This window comes from Triticum urartu, chromosome 2 (genome assembly GCF_003073215.2).
Source record: "Triticum urartu cultivar G1812 chromosome 2, Tu2.1, whole genome shotgun sequence".
NCBI classification, from domain to species: Eukaryota; Viridiplantae; Streptophyta; class Magnoliopsida; order Poales; family Poaceae; genus Triticum; species Triticum urartu.
The window spans coordinates 65,467,109-65,483,347 of NC_053023.1; the positions used below are offsets into that span (position 1 = coordinate 65,467,109).

General features: G+C 49.9%; 3 protein-coding genes and 1 pseudogene across 3 annotated transcripts; all 4 read right to left on the minus strand.

The window, feature by feature from the left end:
• Positions 1-206: 206 nt before the first annotated feature.
• LOC125541052 (probable pectinesterase 66) lies at positions 207-1,429 on the minus strand. The gene is made up of 2 exons (XM_048704543.1): positions 1,171-1,429; positions 207-1,089 (listed from the first exon to the last, which is right to left on the minus strand). Exons 1-2 carry the CDS (start codon positions 1,383-1,385, stop codon positions 300-302), a joined length of 1,005 nt encoding a protein of 334 aa, XP_048560500.1. The 5' UTR covers positions 1,386-1,429; the 3' UTR covers positions 207-299.
• A 4,553-nt stretch (positions 1,430-5,982) lies between these two features.
• Positions 5,983-7,189, minus strand: LOC125535069 (annotated as a pseudogene).
• Positions 7,190-9,085: 1,896 nt separating this feature from the next.
• Positions 9,086-9,977, minus strand: LOC125541053. Its single transcript, XM_048704544.1, has 3 exons — positions 9,908-9,977; positions 9,749-9,829; positions 9,086-9,678 (listed from the first exon to the last, which is right to left on the minus strand). The coding sequence occupies exons 1-3, from the start codon at positions 9,953-9,955 to the stop codon at positions 9,370-9,372; spliced, it is 438 nt and encodes a 145-aa protein (XP_048560501.1). The 5' UTR covers positions 9,956-9,977; the 3' UTR covers positions 9,086-9,369.
• A 2,675-nt stretch (positions 9,978-12,652) lies between these two features.
• Positions 12,653-13,425, minus strand: LOC125541055. The gene is made up of 2 exons (XM_048704545.1): positions 13,309-13,425; positions 12,653-13,071 (listed from the first exon to the last, which is right to left on the minus strand). The coding sequence occupies exons 1-2, from the start codon at positions 13,355-13,357 to the stop codon at positions 12,653-12,655; spliced, it is 468 nt and encodes a 155-aa protein (XP_048560502.1). The 5' UTR covers positions 13,358-13,425.
• Between the last annotated feature and the right edge of the window lie 2,814 nt (positions 13,426-16,239).

The following is a 16,239-nucleotide window of genomic DNA, read 5'->3' on the forward strand; positions in this document are numbered from 1 at the left end:
TTATAAAATTTTCTTGTGAAGGTAATTGAGTAGCGGATAGCATTGCAAATTTTTTCCATAGTAGTAGATCTTCAAAAGTTGGGGATTGTTCAATCCCGGATTTTATTTCTCACCTTACTGTGAATAACCTTTCTATTGTTTGAGAAATAAAGTCCTTTTCCTGTGAAAAAAAAAGAAGGCCCGGCCCCTTCCTCTCTAGACCGCGCGCAAGGTGAAATGAGTGTAAGCTCGCAATTCATCCTGCTATTTCCTATGCTATATGTGTGCAGCCAGCTACTCGTGATCCGATCGATCCCGGGCTATGGTTGCTTGCTTAGCCAACCGTCGTCGATGAAGCTCATGTCCACGAACTTCTTCACCTCTGCCTCGCTGAGATGCTTCTCCCATGACACTCTCCCGGCCATGTCTGACCCGGGGCCGGTGCACCCAACCTCTGCGAACAGGACATCGTTAGTATCGTTGCCGGCGTACCAGGGAGTCCACCCCTGCGGGACGACGATGTTGGACATGTTCACGTGGTAGTAGACGACCGTGGCGTATTTGTTCCACGCGCGTCCGAGGTACTGGCGCCCGGTGCCTCGGAGCTCCCCGCCCTTGAACACAAAACCGCCGGGGTCGCCGGCGTGGCGCCTGGCATGCGCCGTCACCCACCCGGCACGGTGGCGGCCGTACCGCGAGGGTATGTTGGACACAAGGGTGCAGCCGTCGTAGATGGACCGGGCGTAGCCGAAGATGAAGTCGACGCCGCCCTTGATGAAGCATTCACGGAAGTAGTGCCGGCCGGTGTTGTCGCAGAGCGTGTCCTCGAAGCCGTTGAAGGCGCAGCGGTGGAAGGCGATTCGGTCACCGCCGACCAGCGCCGCGAGCGCTTGGGTGACGTGGCTCTTGTTGACGCGGTTGTGCGTGTTGGTGAAGGCGACGTCCCGGGCAACGAAGTCGTCCGCGTAGACACTGAAGGTGGCGGTCTCGTGCGTCAGCATCGCATCGGCGCCGCCGTGGGCGTGGTCGTCGAAGTAGATCTCCGTGCTCGAGTGGCCCTCCCCTTCGAGCAAGATGTAGCCTTTCTCCTTTGGGATGGTCACCTTCTCCCTGCATGCACCACGTATACCATCATAACCATACTTGCTTACCACATCTTGAAGCAATACCGAACTGTGTAGCAAGACGTACCTGTAGCCCCCTGCCCGGACGTGGATCCTGACCCACTCGCGGTTGCCGTCCGGGACGTGGTTCACCGCCGACTGAATGCTCCTGAAATCTCCTCCCCCTTTACTGTCCACGGTGATGGTCCTCGACACCGGCACCGACGCAAAGCTCAACGCCGGCCACCGGAGCAGCAGCACGAGCACGAGCACGACCGAACTAACAGTACGGTGGCACTCCATTGTTCCTACTCACGTATCTTGGTCGTTTTGCTATGTGGAGGACAGTAATCGATCCCACCAGGCGCATACGAATCCCGTACGTATTAATACAGCCCTTTTTTCACCGTTTCGCTGGTGATTATATACGCCTTAATGTACTACCTCTAAATGAGTAGTATGAAAGGAAAACTCCATGCAAAAAAAAGGGAAACATTACTGTATAATTTTCTGTGCTGGCAGGTATTAATTTATTTTTACGATATGGGAATATATCTATTAATTATTGTATAAAGTATAAACATGGTGGCATTTTATTAACAAAAGTCATGGCAATATGGTGAGAAATGGGTGGTTTCGATTGATCTCGAAGCAGCTCCATTTAGAAATGAAGGTTTCAAAGAAAAAATCAAGCTACCACTTGCTGGATGGATATTTCTTCTTCTTTCATACTAGAGTTATTTACGCAAAACCACCGCACTTGAGGCTAGGGTAACAACTTGGTACCAAATTTGAATCAGGGCACAAAAAAACATCAAAAATGAGCCTAATACGTAACATGGAGCACTGATGCTCGAATTTGGTCGCGAAAACAGTGAAACCGACAGGTAGGGCCCACTGTCAAGCTGACGTGGCGAAGACCAAAAACTTTGACCGACTGATGTGGCAAATGACGTGGCAGAGGAGGCGTGGGTCCCACATGTCAATGAGTCTGTTTATTATCTTCCTCCCTTAGGCGCCGGTCTTTTCCTGTAGCTGCACGGCGGGCTTGTGCGCAACTTGCTCCGGCCGGCGGTGTGCCCTCCTTCCCTGCTCGCCACCTCCTTAAGCTAGCTAGCAGCGTTGGTCATGGAGGAGACCCAGACCGCTTAGCAGCCACCCGCCTCCCTAGCATGCACAAGGAGCAACTCGTCCCCGTTACCCGGTCGCTGGCGGCCATCATTCTCGTGGCCAGAGAACACCACGAGCTCCACCACCTTGTCTAGGAGCTCTGGAAGGCCTCCCTGACCAACCCTACCAGAGCAATACGATTGGGACGTCCAGAATCGGCCGCGCTGTGCTCGTCTTCTCCACCTCCGACCACTCACCAACGGGCCTCCATCTCCCGCTCCGGCGAACCTCTGCGCCTTGCATCCGGTCATTGGGCTTCGGCACATCCTCCCGATGCCTCCACTACAAACGTTGACAAGCTGCGCATCGCTGAGCCGTCTTCGCCGCCCCGCCATGCTCCGTCGGCCGCTGCCGCTGACAAGGATGTCGCTCGAGTGGTACCTCCTTGTGTCCGAGCACACACATGTGATCAAGGTGAGCTCTCGCTCCTTCCCCGCGTGGCCACGGCTTGGGTCGATCGACACCCTGCCCGCGCCGCCGTGTATGCCAACTCGGCAAGGTGGTCACCCCCTTGGTAGGAGTACAGGAAGAGCTGCGCAAGCTCGCGGCCTTGATGGAGGCGTCGGGCCCGCCGTTCCTCTGGTTACTGTTCCGGCGTGCCCATGGCGTGATGTGCCTTCCTCAGCGACCAGAAGATGAATGCACAGAAGCTGCTCGATGGAATGCCTCATAGAAAAATTGTTGTGAAGACCACAACCGTTTAGTCATTGATAGGTGGGGCCCGCGTCTCATTTACCACATCAGTCGGTCAAAGTTTTTGGTCTTCATCACGTTAGCCTGACAGTGGGCCCTACCTGTCGGTTTCGCTGTTTTCACGACCAAATTCTAGTATCAGTGCTCCGCATTACGTATTAGGCTCATTTTCGTTGGTTTTTTGTGCCCTAGTTCAAATGTGGTACCAAGTTATTATACCCTAGCCCCAAGTGTGGTGGTTTTGGATAAATAACTCTTCATACTACTCCCTCTATTACTAAATATTTGTCTTTCTAGAGATTTCAACAAGTGACTACATACGGAGCAAAATGAGTGAATCAACACTCTAAAATATGTCTCTATACATCCACATGTGGTAGTACATTTGAAATCTCTAAAAAGATAAATATTTAGGAACGGAGGTGCTCCGTTCCTCCCTCCGAATGTAGGTACAATCTAACTTGTCTTGATAATGCCGCATGGTGCAGTATGACATTGTAGTAGGAGCTCAATCTGGTGGCTTGGGGTTTTCCAACATAGGAATGGGTCCTGAAGGACCCAGCAACTGGATTGAATAACAAACTTTATTATGGGACAACTATAATACGGACCCCGAATAAATAAAGATTTACTTGCTAGGCCCCTCATTTTACAAAAAGGACACCGTATGAGAAATAGATTTACTAACTAGCCCATTCGTTCTCGAGCCATTTCTGATCTCGTCGGACACGGCGGATTCACCGTCAAACATGCACATTGTCTTCATCCCCGGACGCACTTGTCATGGTGTAGCTACTTGTCTTCATCTTAGGGAACAAGGGGAGTGGGGCATCACTAACTTGTAAATCCAGACAGAGGCACAAGGGATACACGACTAGCAAACCAGTATCCTGCGATCAAACCAGAGCAATCTCGATGCTTGTTGGAGACATAAAATGATTGGATCTCCAATGACCCCAACCTTAGAGGGTTGCAAAAAAGTGTGTAAGGTAGGTGGTAATTAAGACACAGCAAGTGTCGTACTGCTTTCATGACATCAATTGCAGTGACGAAGCATGATGAGACAAAGGGGGAGTGAATGCATATTTGTGATCGCGGGGAGAACATATATATGGTGGTGACGACAACTCTGGATCTAAAGTGGAAGGAAGAGGAAGAGAAGTGGGAGGAGAATATGAAATTGACATGTTTTAAGAATTAAAATGCATGGTTACGAGAGGATGCATTTGTGGTTGTTCACTGAGAGAATGTGTTTTGGTTGAAGGGACTAGATCATGTTGTATGATAGTGTTATGTCAGTCCCACATGAGACACAACACAAATAATGGGGTGCTTAGACCTGTACATGTCATTGTTTCACACGAGGGCCATCTTTCTCTAGTATGTTTGGCCCTATCATCCCTTATTATTGCTTCATATATGCAGATGTTATTTTCCATATGGGGTACATCTTTCTCTAGTTTGTCTGATCTCATCATGCCTTTTGTTTGCTTCTAGCATTCAGTTCCATGTTCTCCCTTTTTTTGTGAATAGTTCCATGCTCTTACTTGATTCCAACCATCTTTTGCCACTATAGCTTCTCCTATCTGTCAGCCACCACAGTCCTGCGCTCTCTGGTATTTATGGCCATGCTATCAACTAACACTAGCCTTCCCTTGGTGTGAACTCGTTAAAGTGATACGAGAAAGTTCCAGCGATGAGATCAAGTTGACGTGATTAAGCTATAGTAAGACAAGTTTGTAGTTCAGGAATGCACATTTTATATGGCGACTGACGTGATCAAGTCTGAGTAACAGGTTGCACGTCTCGATGACCGAGACAGGCCTACAAAAAACATCTCAAATACTAAAATATATGTACATGTTCTAAATTTGTTTAGAGTGTCACCAAAATTATGTGGTTTAAAGTGCGCCATCTCACTCTAAACAACTCAAACAAACCTCCTAGTATTAAGAATATATAATCAATTGTCTTTGTAAGATAAGTACAAACAACCTCTAATGTTGACCACTACAAGAAATATATTAATCCATCATGGATTTTCAGTTACATTCTCAGACACTGTCATAAATTGGCCTAAATTTGTGAAGGTTTTTAGATTTCCATCTCACACATATCAAATGTGGACTCGGGGGCCCATTTGTGTAATGATTTTTTTTTGAGGAAATTGTAGCGGACTACCACCCGACATGGCATGATAAAGCAACTAAGGCCAACCCAATAAAGATTTGTTTTTTTTCCTTTTTCTATTTCTCTCCTTCAGTAAAAAATATAAACCAACATAGTCTTGTAAATAATCTTATCTTTCCAAAACTATAAAAAGTTTTGTTTAAACTCACAAAAAATATGAATAATATATGAACATGTCTGTTATAATTTAAAGACTTTGCCAGATCTGAAGAAATTTGACTTAAATCAAAGGAGAACTTCAATTAAATTTGAGAAGGGAGGGCACACAGTTTTCCCACTTTTCACACTTTTTGTGCCATTTGCACACACAAGTGAGCAGGGAACAAGAAGACAGGGACCTCTCTAGGTCTGATAAATGTTGATGTTGCAGTGTCAAGGGTCAGGCATTTCGGCGCATTTGGGGCAGTGTGTCGTGATCAGAGTGGCACCTTCTTGGCAGCATCGGCAGTTGTGTTCAGTAGCATTGAAGATCCTACAACACTCGAGACTTTGGCAGTGAGAGAAGCTTTGGCGCTTGCAGATGATCTCTATATTCAGAGGAGCTTTGTAGCATCGGGTTGCAAGGTGGTTATTGAAGCCATCAAGGAGGGAAGCTATGAACATTTTGGTGCTTGCGCACGAAATTATAGATCGTTCTACTGTTTTTATTTCTTGTAGTTTTAATCATGAGTTTCGAATCCCGAATGTCGTGGCTCATAATCTTGCAAAACATGCTTTGGCTTTAGGGGTTGGGGGTTAGGATAACACAGTGATATTCTCTTTATCCTGTAAATATTGTGACAACATAATAAAGCTTGCATGTTTGCCAAAGAAAAATGTTTGCAATTACTGTTGATCCGATCCCCGGCTATGGCTGCTTGGCTAGCCAACCGTCATCGATGAAGCTGATGTCCATGAACCTCTTCACCTCCGCCTTGGTCAGATGTATCTCCCACGGCATTCTCAGGGCCATGTCTGACCCCGGCCCGGTGCTACGAACCTCCGCAAACACTGTGTCGGGGCATACTTGTTCCACGTGTGACCGACGTACTGTCGTCTTGTTCTAAAATTATAGATCATTCTACTGTTTTTATTTTTTGTAGTTTTAATCATGAGTTCACGTGGTAAAAGACAACAGTGGCATACTTGTTCCACGCGTGGCCGAGGTACTGACGGCCAGTCCCCTTGATCTCGCCGCCCTTGAACACCAGCCCGCCGAGGCTGCCGGCGCCTAGCCTGGCGTGCGCCGTCACCCACCCTGGCTGCCGGCTGTGCGACATGGGCACGTTGGACACAACGGTACAGCCGTCATAGATGGACTGTTCGAAACCGAAGATGAAGTCGACAGCGCCCTTGATGAAGCAGCCGTGGAAGTAGTGCCGACCAGTGTAGTCGCACAGCGTATCCTAGAAGCCGGCGAAGGCACAGCCGTAGAAGGCGCTCCGGTCGCCGCTGACTAGCACCACCACCGCCTGGGTCACATTGCGCTTGTCGAAACCGTTGCGTGAGTTCATGAAGGAGATGCCCCTCGCTACGAAGTCGTTGGCGAGGACGGGGAAGCCGTGAAGGTGGCACTCTCAAACGTCCCTGCCGCATTGGCGCCCATGGTGCCGCCGCGCATCAGCAGGTCGTGAACTGTGCCGTTGTTGCTGCCGTCGTAGTAGATCTCCGTGCTCGAGTGGCCCTCCCCTTCGAGCAAGATGTAGCCCTTCTCCTTTGGTATGGTCACCTTCTCCCTGCATGCATGCAAACATCAACTTACTTGCTTTACCGACCAGATCTTGAAAGGGGTACTACAAAAATGCAATATGGAATTTTGTGGCAAGGTCAAACTTGTAGTGCCCTGCCCGGACGTGGATCTTGACCCACTCCCGGTTGCCGTCCGGCACGGAGTCCACCGCCGGCTGCACGCTTCTGAAATCCCCTCTCCCTTTCTTGTCCATGGCGATGGTCTTTGACACTGGCGCCCACGCAGAGCTCAACGCCCGCCACCGGAGCAGCAGCAATGCAGAGCATGAGAGGATCTCCAGCCGCGCCCCTAACAACCCCCTCCCTCCCCCCCCCTCCCTTGGCATTTTTACACGTCGGCGGCGTAAAATAAACCGGCCCAGTCGTGTCCTAGAAGTCTGGTTTTCGCCGATTTGGGTCGAAACTGGCGCCGGCGGATCCAGAACGAACCCGGTGCGCTGGGGGGCGTCGGACAACGCTTTTTTGGCGCGAACGGGGGTGGGCCCGACGAGTTAGCGCGACGCCGCTTTGTCGTCCTCATTGCTTCGGTTCCCGCGGGAATCAATGCCAATGCTGCCGTGCCGAGTAAAAGGCACTGGCGGTCAAGAAACTTGTCAAGCGGGTGCACTTAAGTCACACTACTTGCAAACCGGAAAAACCCGTCACGGAACTTGCATTGCGGGTGCATCTAGGTCACATTGGCCATCTGGACCGGCCAACCGCCCGGTTTTCTCTGTTTCTTTGCACAGAAGCCCCTAAGTAGTTTATTACGAGGGTCATAATGCAAAAATGATGTTTTATAAAACATGCCCTTTCCCCGTTCCCCTTCTCGATCCAGAATAAGAACCCTAGTTCCCCAAATCGAAAACCAAATCCCTAGCCGGCGATATGGGTGGCGGCGTTGATGGCAGCGAGACCGAGAGTTGTGGCGGCGTCCCTTCTGTGTGGAGCAGAGGTAGCTCTCCTGTCGGAAGTAGTCGCGCCGCCGTCGCTGTGGCAGGCAGTGTGGCCAGCGCCGGCGTCAGTGAGGAGAGCGTGGCACTGTGTAGCCGCGCCGTCATCGCCGGAGGTAGGCTGGCGGGCGCTGTCCTTCCAGCGAGGTCGTCCGCGCCGGTCGTGGGATGGTCTCGCATCCCGGACTCGCGTGTCTTCCCTCAGGAGGTGTGGCAACGCGGTGAGCCGGATTTGCACCCCGCGCGAGGCCGCGTTCTCATCACTCGCACTGCTGGCATGGCGGCGCTAGAGCAGGCATTCCACGGGAGAGCGCTGTATGCCACCATCATTGGACAGTCGCGGAGCCTGGTGACGCCGGAGGCACTCGCCGCAGCGATGGCGTCTCATTGTGCCATCAGGCCGGCAGCCATGAAGGTGGAGGTGACCAGCCCACCATTCCACTTTTTCGTGCGGTTTGACTCGCTAGAGGATTGCACTCGTGTAGTGCTCGCGTCGGAGCAGGTGCGTTGCAGCGACAGCAGAATTAGTTTTCAATGTTGGTCAAGTTTGTCACGTGGTAGGCCGTTGAAGCTGGAGTACAAGACGACGCTGAGCTTGGAGGGGCTCCCGGAAGAGGCCTGGGACCCGGATACCGTCAACCTGGTGCTCGCCGGTGAGCTCATCGACATGCTCCCGGCTACTGACAAGTGGGTGCTGCCTTGCACGGCGTGGCTACGCAATCCTAGTGCCGTTCCGAAGGTGCTCACTGTCTCTGTTCCGGCTCCTCCTCTGCAACCGTGGACGCTGGACTCCTATGACGAGAATGCTCATTCACCGCCGTGGCCGAACTCTCCAACTGATCGTGGCACCATTGATTTTGTAGTGACCATGCATGTCAAGGAGGTCATCGACCGTGGCCCATTTCTAACTGAAGGGTTGGCTGATGAGTTACTCCCCGACGAAGACGTAGATCTCAGCCGCAAGCACACTTTCACAACCTGGCGCGGCAAGATAGATGGTACTGGACCTGGACCATATGGTAATGCTTAAGCGCAAAGAAGTGCAGATGTAGTGGTTGGATATGCAGGAGTTGGAGTTCAAAGTGTGTGTTCTGTTCTGAACTTGTTTGTGTAAGAGTTCGTACTGTACGAGCTGTCATTTGTGTTATTGTAGGAGATCTTATATGTTAAGAATCAGTGTTCTGTTGCATCTCCATTATGAAAATGGGCTAAACTTTGCCTGTATATACATTCATAACTAAACTGTAGCAAATTCACTGCAAGAAAGAAGTGTTGGAAGTTTCAGTTTTGTAGCAACATACGAACATACCATTACATAGGGCTAACAAGTTTAAGTTTTGTACCAAAAGGCCATCACAAAAGATGTTGCAGTCTTAAGTACCATAGTTCTACAACATAAAAAAATAAAAGCATTTCACTCTTCATCTGCTAGAGGAGTTGCTGGAGCTCCTTGTGTAGATTGGAATTCTGTTTTCTCCTGTTCATCTGCTGGAGCATTTCTGCTTGATCCTTCACCAAACAGGAGCCACTCCATTCCCCTTGTTTTAGTTGTTTTCTTTGTTCTTCCCCCTTGCTCATGTTGAAGTTCTCTTTGCTGCACCTCTTCCTCCTCTGGTTGCTGGTGCAACACTTCTTCCTCCTCTGGCTGCTGGTGAAACACCTCTTGCTCCTCTGCTTCTACCTGCTGGTGCAGCACCTCTACTTTTGCTTGCTGTTCCAGAACCTCTTGCTCCTCTTGCTCCTCTTCCGCTACCTTGTGGGGGGCCTTGTGCTGGTTGTGCAACAAATGTGGCAGCAGGTAAGTTGGCTCTATGCTGTGCTACAAAGGCAGATTCATCTGGTATTTGGTGCACCCTAAAAACAGGAATTCCTTTTGCAGGTCCCTGCATACAGTCATCAGGGAATGAAATTGCAGTAAAACTGGAAGAAAAAACAGAAATATATTTTAAATACCTCATGTGACAGAATGTGCACCATGCTATCTTTTTGTTGTGTTGGGTCCAATTGTGGATTCAGACATCTCTGTTGGATGTGCTAAGAAACAAATATATATTGTCAGGTATTGTAACTTGTTTTCCTTGACATGTTTCAAGTAAAGAATAATGTACTTACAGTTAGGATCACTGGGTAGTCAGCATCTCCATTGGCATCAACAACCATTTTGGACTTCTTCTTTTTTGCCTTTCCCATGATTTCTTCTACCCGTTCTCTCATTTTGTCAGTTGGCTTTCTCTTCCTACCCCTGGAACTCTGTGCTCTAGGTTGTGGGTCAGTAGGTTGATCTTTAGCTGTGCTCCTCTCATTAGGTTGCTCTGTCCTCTCACTAGGTTGCTCTACAGCTGATTGCTCATTTTGTACCTGTTCCTCCTCCTCCTCTACAACTTCTCTTAGTACAGCAGCTTTCAGTTGTGAGCATCCACTCCTGTTATGCCCAGCTGCTTTGCAATACCCACAATGCATAATAGCACCATGCCTGCTGAGTTTAGTGCCATCCTCACTCTCCTCTGGTTGTTGCCTTCTATTCTTCCTCCTCCTCCCAGCTCTTTTCTCATAGTGTGGTGGCAATATAGGTACAACATTAAGTGGAGCCCACTCATCTTTGTCTCTAGTTGGATACACCTGGACTCCATAAGCACATAGATATGTCTGCACTGAGTAACAAGAAGACACCATAGTCTCAGGCCTTATTCTTTCGTGTCTCCAACAAGCACATGCATGGCTACATGGAATTCCAGTCAACTGCCATCTTCTGCAAGTACAGGTGTGCATGTTCAGCTCCACTATGTAGGTTTTCTCATTTGACAAAACTCCAAAGACACCCATGCCTGATTCTTCTGGGTGGCAGTTTGCTGACAACTCCACATTCTTCCTAAGCTTGTCTCTAATTTGGGGAGTTATATTCCCTGACCATTTCTGTAGAGCTTCTTTTTTCTTTGTCATGTGGCTATGCATGATCTGAGATTTTATTCTCTCAAACATAGACATGACTAGTAGCTCTCTGGCCTCTAAGATGTACCTGTATGCAGTAAAAGAAATTGCATTAAAATTCAGTAAAAGAAATTGCATTAAAATTCAATAAAAGAAATTGCATTAAAATTCAGTAAAAGAAATTGCATTAAAATTCAGTAAAAGAAATTGCATTAAAATTCAGTAAAAGAAATTGCATTAAAATTCACATGTATTGTTACCTGTTGAAGACTTCACATGTATTGTTAAGAAGAATATCACATTTTGGAAATACATCAAAATATGCCCTTGACCATTGATTTGGTGGCTTCTCCTCCAACCATTTATATGCCTCGGGATTGTCTTGACTTAGCTTCTCCATATTCTGCTCAAAAATAGTTGGTGTGGTAGATTTGGCACAAGCCCAGAGTTGCTGCCTGATAGTCTCTCCCTTGTGTACTGCATGTAGGTTTTGGTATAGGTGTCTAACACAAAACCTGTGCTCAGAGTCATGGAAATGCTCCTGTACAGCTTTGATGAGCCCCTAATTGCAGAAATGTTCAGTTATAGAAAAGTGCAGAAAAGTACAGTTATAGAAATAGCTACAGCAGCAGTGTAGTTTAGTTGTAGAAATTATTACAAATGCAGTGAAGTTAATTAAAAGAAATGGCTACAAATTTCTCCCTTCTGTTTATCACTCATAATGCTGAAATTGCTTGTGTTTAGAATATTAAGATCTTGCTTTAGTGTAGCTAGGAACCAAGACCATGATGCATGGCACTCTGTCTCCACCAGTGCCATTGCAATTGGATAGATAGAATCATTCCCATCTATACCTACTGCAGTTAGCAACTGACCACCATATTTTGTCTTTATAAATGTGCCATCAAGGCATATAATGGGCCTGCAACCCTTGAGCCACCCTATCTTGCAAGCTGCAAGACTAAAGTAACATGTGCTAAACAATCCATGCTCTAGGTTCAGATAGAAAGAAGATCCTGGGTTGCTAGTTCTCAATTCCTGTGCATATTTCCAGAGAAGTGTATATTGCTTCACCTCATCCCCATGCACCACTTCCAATGCTGCTTTCCTAGCTCTCCCAAGTTTGTGCCTACTTACTTCCATGTTATATTTCTTCCTCACTTTCCTTCCAAATGTAGACAATGACATCTTGTCATTCTCTCTGAACTTCTCTACATAATTCTTTGCCAGATAGGGGGCTATCAGTTCTTTCACATCCCAGACCTTCTCACAGTTGTGCTCTCCAACAAATGTCTTCACAAGAAAGGATTGTGTCCTGTTATCTGCCACAGCCACCAGTTTCCAAGGGCATCCCTCTGAACATATTGCCTCAAACCTCTGTTTGTTGTTTCTCCTTTTCTTGATTTGCACTCTATTCTTCACTGCATAAGGTGCTACTGCTTTCCTCACTAGCTCAACTGAATCAAAGACCATCCCTAGTTTGAATTGAGGATTTTCCATGTCAACAAATGGGTTAAATGTTTTGAACTTGTATATGGGTTTCTCTTTCTTTTTCTTCTTCTTGTACTCCTCATCATCAGAGTCACTCTTGTGCATTTTCTCCAAATCTTCCTCTTCTGGGAGCTTTAAGTCATCTTCAGTGACATCATCTGTGCCTGGAACATGTCTGTACTCAGCTCCTATTTGCTTCCCCTTCTCAAACAATGCATCCTTCACAGCATCATCTACATTCTTGTCATACAAATCATCATCTTCATCCATTGCATAATCACTATCATACCAAGTAGGATCAGTCTCTGAATCACATTCCCAGTCCTCTTCTGAATCTTCTGAGTTATCTGAAATTTCTGAATTTTCAGGATCCTCTACAGTACTTGAATCTGGCATTTTTCCTGAATTTTCAGCATTATCTACAATACCTTCTGTGCTCTATGATTTCATGTGCCTCAATTTATCTTTGCTTATAGGGCTAAGTATTACTCGAGGCAGTTCAGGCCCAGCCCTATAAGCAATGTCATCTTCCTCACTTCTTTTCACATGATTCACAAATAAAACAAGGACCTTAGAATGCACAGAAGCTCTTGCCATCTTGAGACAGTCTAATTCAAAGTCAATTGGGACCAGATTAGCTACTATTTTACCAGGTGGGCACCACAACACATTTTCTAGCTGATCAACTGCATAGTTTAACTGCTGAAGCATATAGTCAATCATATCATTGCAGAAAGTGTTCCTGTCAAGGTTATCAAACAATGATAATTTCTCATCCAAATATGCCAAGTTATTTCCTTTCCCCATGAAGAAACCACCATGATGCAGCTCTATACTGAATTTTGGTGAATCAGACCCTACATTGCAAAATAGACGATGAGCGGAAGCAAAATTCAAAAACCCTAGCAGTGAGCCCAAGAAACCTAAGGGCCTAATACTACAAAATAAGAGCAGGAACTAACTATTGATCATTCACAAACTAACATATTGATAAGAACTTGGAGGGAGTGTCAATCATCCTCAATCGTGGCGGCAGAAAACCCTAGCTAATTGGGGGGAGGAGCGGTGGGGGAGGGGGGGGTCTGAGGACTCACCGTACATCGGGCCTCCATGCCCTTCCGTCCTCAACATCGGAAGCTCCATCGACGCCGCTTGTCCCCTTGCCGCCGACGAGCTCGGCGTGCCCGCAGCGCCGCCGCCAGTCGTTTCCCCCATCTTCTACTAAAAAAACTCTAGGCAAATGAGGCTGCGTTGTCACGACTTGATTCGCAAAGAGAATAGGGGCTTTTGTGCAAAGAAACTCAGGTCACGTGCGCCTCGCGTGACCAAAGAAACAGAGAAAACCGGGCGGCTGGCCGGTCCAGATGGCCAATGTGACCTAGATGCACCCGCAATGCAAGTTCCGTGACGGGTTTTTCCGGTTTGCGAGTAGTGTGACTTAAGTGCACCCGAATGACAAATTCTGTGACCGCCAGTGCCTTTTTCCTCCATTGATACCTCATAGGCAGCACAATGAAGACGTCACCGACGAGCGTCCCTCCCGTTCCCGCCACACATCGCCCGACATGCAGGCTCCCGCCGCTCCGTTGCGGCTATAAAAGCCGATCTCCCCGCCGGTGAATGCCACAGCTGCCACACGTCGCCTTGCATCGCCACACAAAGCAAACACACTTGCCCCTTCCCGCCGACGAGCAATGGCTGAGAGGTTCCCAGGTGATGGCGCGGCGGCGAACGGCTTCGGCCGCCGCCATCTCCAAGAGCCGGACGCGCACCTCCTCTACGAGGCCCACTATCCGGCGCCCCCGGACATGCGTGTGTCGCGGTCGTGGAAGTTGAGCGTCGGCGGCGTCCCGATGCCACCGGTGCCCGAAGGGGCTGCACGGCGGGCCGAGGTCACCCGCATCCGCTCGTCGCTGACGGAGGCGCAGCGAAACGAGTCGAGGTACGCCGCCGACAGCCACACGTTGTGGACGATGTACTTCGAGCGCCGCCGCGAAGACCAGATTGCCTCCTGCAACGGCATCATCCCCCGCGGACGCCTCAACGTCGACGGGCGGCGTGAGTGGTGGGGCGTGCCCGGCCGTACCCTCGAGGCCGTCCTCGACTACATCGAGACCAGCAACACGCCGCGCCTTGAGTACCCGCCGCGGCCGTCATTCTCTCGCCATCGGGGCTGCTCCTGGACGCCGAGGCGAATGGTGCCGGGACGTCCTCGTTGTCGGGCTCCGGCTCGCTGGCGCTCCGCCCCGTCAAGCCGGAGCCGGAGGAGACGTCGCTCCGGCGTCGCACCCGCAGCGATGCCCTCGTCATCAACGAGGGTGCCCGCCCCTCCCCGCGCTCCCTCCGCCTGGTCCGGCCGAAGCCCGAGCCGGGGCTGCCCCCCGTGAAGCCGGAGCACGCGGACATGGCGGCCCCCGACGACGAGGCCGCCCTCAAGTGGGCGAGGGAGGACTACGTCCGCGAGTAGGTACTCTGCCAACGCCGGGCATACGTGGAGCTCCAGGCCCAGTGCCACGGACGCGAGAAGGGTGGCGTCATCGTCCTCGACGGCGACGAGGAGGACGAGGCCGGGCCGTCCAACCCCCCACCATGCGTCGGCTATCCTGGCCAGGGGTGCAGTAGGGATGGCCGCGGCTCCGTCGGGGTGCGCGACGACGACGACGACGACGGCGGCGGCGACTACAGCCGCTTCTACAGGCTTCTCGGCACGTAGATGGCGGGCGGTGGCCGCGGCGCAGCAGGGCTAAGCGTAGTTTGCATGTTTTATCTGTTTTTTATACAAATTTCAATAAAATTTCACCGAATTTGTACAAATTTGTATGAAATTAACGCCGAGTTCGCGCAATTTTAGCTGCGGCCAGGGGGCGTCGACTGAAAACACAATCGTCCCCATATACCAAGCAAGCGCCGGTTCGTACAGGCGGCTTTTTTTGAGCTTCCTGAGAGCCGAACGGCCGCAGATACTCTGACCACGAGCACCACCAGACTAACAACACATTGGCACCCCATTTCTCCCACGCACACGTATATCTTGGCCGTTTTGCTCTATAGAAAACTCGATTCATCCATACAATTTATTTTTTTAGAAAAGAAGGACAACCCTCGGTCTCTGCATATGAGAGATGCACGCGGTCATTTTATTGATTATTCTCGAGGACTTTACAAAATAGAACGATAAAATGTCTGAATCCGCCATTTTGACAACATCTGCCGCTACTCCTATTCAAATGATGAAGGGGCGCAAGCTGGGCCACATACCCAGACCTCTCACCTAAGCCTAACATATAAAGCCGGAGGCCCCGACCGAGCCATCTGCTGGGTCCGGGGCTCAAACCGGTCTGATGCACTCACATGTGTCGTCGCCGCCATCTTTCACTGGTCCATCTTCAGAGCAAATTGAGGTGAGAACCTTGACAGGTCCTCCGTCATCGACGCCACCACGGCGCCAAACGACGACCTCCACCTACGCGAGCATTGGCAGGTCTTCCGCCATTGACGCTACCATGACACCAGACGACGACCTCCACCTACGTGAGTCCATCTCCAAGCAACAGACGTAAATCCATGCTAGGATTGGGCCGCACCACCGCCATCGCCCACCACCCACAAGCGCCACCCAACCCCAAGGTTCCCAAAGCGGCGCCACCACCGCCAAACAAAGTTAGGGCTTTCGCCCGGGAGACCTAGGGGTAGATGAAGTGAGGAGATCAGTCCATACCGACGCCTCCAAGGAGGGCAACGGCGCCCTCAGGCATCGCCGTCGGCGCGGCCGGTCATGGCTGGCCAGGGATTTCGCCCGAACTAGATCCCCGCCACCAGCAGCGCCTCCTGTACAGAAGCGGCCCGACCAGGCTGGCCCGCGCGCCGAACAGGGGAGGAGGGGAGGCACCAGATCGCGCGCACTGACCGCCGCAGAAGCCGCCGCCGTCCGCCAACGACGACCGAATGCTGCCGCCCGCGCGGCCAATTTATATAACCCTTTTTGACTCTTTGCAGTATCTTTAAATATTTTTTCTAGAATCTTT